Source organism: Elaeis guineensis, chromosome 11, assembly GCF_000442705.2.
Source record: "Elaeis guineensis isolate ETL-2024a chromosome 11, EG11, whole genome shotgun sequence".
NCBI classification, from domain to species: domain Eukaryota; kingdom Viridiplantae; phylum Streptophyta; class Magnoliopsida; order Arecales; family Arecaceae; genus Elaeis; species Elaeis guineensis.
This window is the reverse complement of record NC_026003.2, coordinates 91,307,193-91,310,088: the sequence shown is the minus strand read 5'-3', so window position 1 is coordinate 91,310,088 and position 2,896 is coordinate 91,307,193. Positions and strand designations below refer to the sequence as shown.

Genomic DNA, 2,896 nt, shown 5'->3' with positions numbered 1-2,896 from the left:
AAATAAATAGCTCAACCCCATCAAACCTCAAAAAGAGTATTAAAAACTTGGATTAGGACTGATGCCTACTGGAATCCTGGCCCACGGGCCCTAACCAAGTGTCCATTTCTACGTAGTTTCCCAACTAACGGGCTTGTCCCTTACCCTCGCGAAGGATCACGTGATCCTCCATGATTAAGTCATCTCTCCCCATGCTCTCCAAAGCAAGTGCAGCGCACATGCGTGCAATGCACCACGTAGGGTTCCCAGATCCTATAAGTAAACACCATCCCCACCGCTCGTTGTACTCACCAATCGATTTCTAATGGCCAAGCCTAATCAGATCCCCTTCTTCCTCCTGGCCATCCTCTTCATGTTTGACCCCTCTATTCTCTTCAGCCACGGCCAGCTCTTGCCCATAGTGGATGAGCCGAGAGACAGCACTACTAGCAAGGTTCCAATCTACATTGTCCATGTAGTAAAGCCCGATGGCACCGACCTCCTCTCTGCGGAAGAGCAGGAAAACTGGTACAAGTCCTTCCTCCCCTCCACCCACCTCGAAACTGGCGAGCCGCGGTTGGTCTACTCCTACACCCACGTCATGAGTGGATTCGCCGCGAGGCTAACCCCTGAGGAAGTCCGTGCCATGGAAGACATGGACGGGTTCGTGCACGCATACCCCGACCAGCAGTTCGAGCTGTTCACGACGTACACGCCGAGCTTGCTGGGTCTAAATGGGTGGCAGAGCCTCTGGGGGAACTCCAGTTACGGCGAAGGCGTGATCGTCGGGGTGATCGACTCCGGGATTCACCCCACCCACCCTTCGTTCCAAGACAACGGAATGCCAGCCCCGCCGCTAAAGTGGAGGGGTAGGTGTTATTTTCGCCAAGGGATCTGCAACAATAAGCTCATCGGGGCCATGGGATTTAACGGAGGAGCCAACCCCTTGCCGTTGGATGACATCGGGCATGGCACCCATGTCGCGAGCACGGTGGCAGGGAGCTTGGTCGCCAATGCCAATGTCCTCGGCCAAGCCTCGGGCAATGCGGTGGGCATTGCACCACGAGCTCACATAGCCGTTTACAAGGTGTTGTTCAATAATGTTGGCTCGCAGAGTGATATCCTTGCCGGCATAAACCAAGCCATCGCCGATGGCGTCGATGTGCTGCAAATGTCCCTGGGCTTAGTTTCTCTCCAGCTCCATGCAGCAGGTGTCAACCTGGGCTCTTTTGCAGCAATCCAGCGTGGAATAGTCCCTTGCGCTGCTGCCGGTAACTCGGGCCCGCAGGAGAGCGTCATCGCCAACGATGCCCCCTGGGTCCTGACCGTCGGGGCGAGCACAACGGATCGAAGAATCCGAGCCACGGTGAAGCTTGGGGATGGCACGGAATTGAATGGCGAATCTGCTTACCAACCAAGTGGGCTCCTCAACCAAATGCGAATTGTGCATCCGGGAGCCAGTGGCATTCAGGACTACAGGGAGTGCAGAACACTGAATGGGCTCAACGTCAGAGGTATGATTGTCTTGTGTTGGGGAAAAGCAATTGGGGGAAACGTTGCCATGGGCCAGGTAGTTAAAGCTGCCGGAGGAGCCGCCATGATCGTTGTGAACGATCAGCTCCAAGCGCTCACCACCACAGCAGAAACCCATGTCCTTCCGGCTGTCCACGTGGACTCTCGCAGCACTCAGAGGATTCTAAATTACATTGGTTCAACACCCACACCAACCGCAACCATTGAATTCAAAGGAACGCTCTTCGGAGTCCACCGGAATCCGGCTGTTGCCACCTTCTCCTCGAGAGGCCCGAGCTTGGTGAACCACGGCATTATCAAACCAGATATCGTCGCACCAGGGGTGAGTATTCTTGCTGCATGGCCCAACGCCAACACTTTCAATTTTCTCAGTGGCACATCCATGGCAACACCGCATGTCTCCGGGATTGTTTCTTTACTCAAGAAGATCCATCCACAATGGACACCAGCTGCGATCAAGTCAGCGATCATGACGACGGCATACACACTAGATTTTGATGGGAATTTTATCACTGACCAATACCCTGATACTAACCCTGCTAGCACTTACTACGCTATGGGTGCTGGGCATATTAATCCTTCAGCGGCAGCAGATCCAGGCCTTGTTTACGACATCGATGAAAGCGAGTATATCGCGTATCTTTGTGGCACAGGATTTTCAGATGCACAAGTCACCATGATCGCCCAGCGTCGCATCAATTGTTTTACTCACTTCCAATTGACTGCAGAGCAACTGAACTACCCCTCTATCTCGCTGACTCTAGGATCCGGTGGAACAAAGATCATTAGCAGGACGGTGACGAATGTAGGAGAGGCCAACTCGGTTTACTCGGTGCAGATTAATGAGCCTAGTGGTGCAGCAGTCGATGTTTCTCCTAATCAGTTGTTTTTCTCTAATGTGGGTGAGAAGCAGAGCTATCGTATCCGGTTTAGAGCCAGAAACCCCTCTCCAGCACGTGGTCAGTTCCGGCAAGGACAGCTTTCATGGGTTTCGAACAACCACGCTGTGAGAAGTCCCATCTTAGTCACCTTCGCATGAGGTACCGGCTTGGCCACCGCTTACGGTTCGAACACGCACGTGTAATTGGCACTTGGAAGTACCCTATATGTGCAGACGGAAAAGAAATTATGCTTCTCATGTTATGCTAATAAATAAATAAATGTTATCTACGTTGATTTTTCAAATTATTTTCAAAAATATGCATGCTTTCAAGTTTAGATCTTTTCGGTGCACACCATCACATCATCTAATCATGGAGATGGATGGCCCTTAAATAATAAGCTGCGGTGGTCATTTTGCGTTGCAGGCAATGTACAGCATAGAGCTTTTGGATGTTTGACAGCTGTCCATCTATGCAATCAGATGGTATGGCAGCTATCTACA

The 2,896-nt window shown here is 51.7% G+C and overlaps 1 protein-coding gene across 1 annotated transcript; it reads left to right on the top strand.

Annotated features, from left to right (window-relative positions):
* Positions 1–304: 304 nt before the first annotated feature.
* LOC105061111 (subtilisin-like protease 4) lies at positions 305–2,551 on the top strand. The gene has a single exon (XM_010945069.4). The coding sequence runs from the start codon at positions 305–307 to the stop codon at positions 2,549–2,551; it is 2,247 nt and encodes a 748-aa protein (XP_010943371.1).
* The last annotated feature ends 345 nt before the right edge of the window (positions 2,552–2,896 follow it).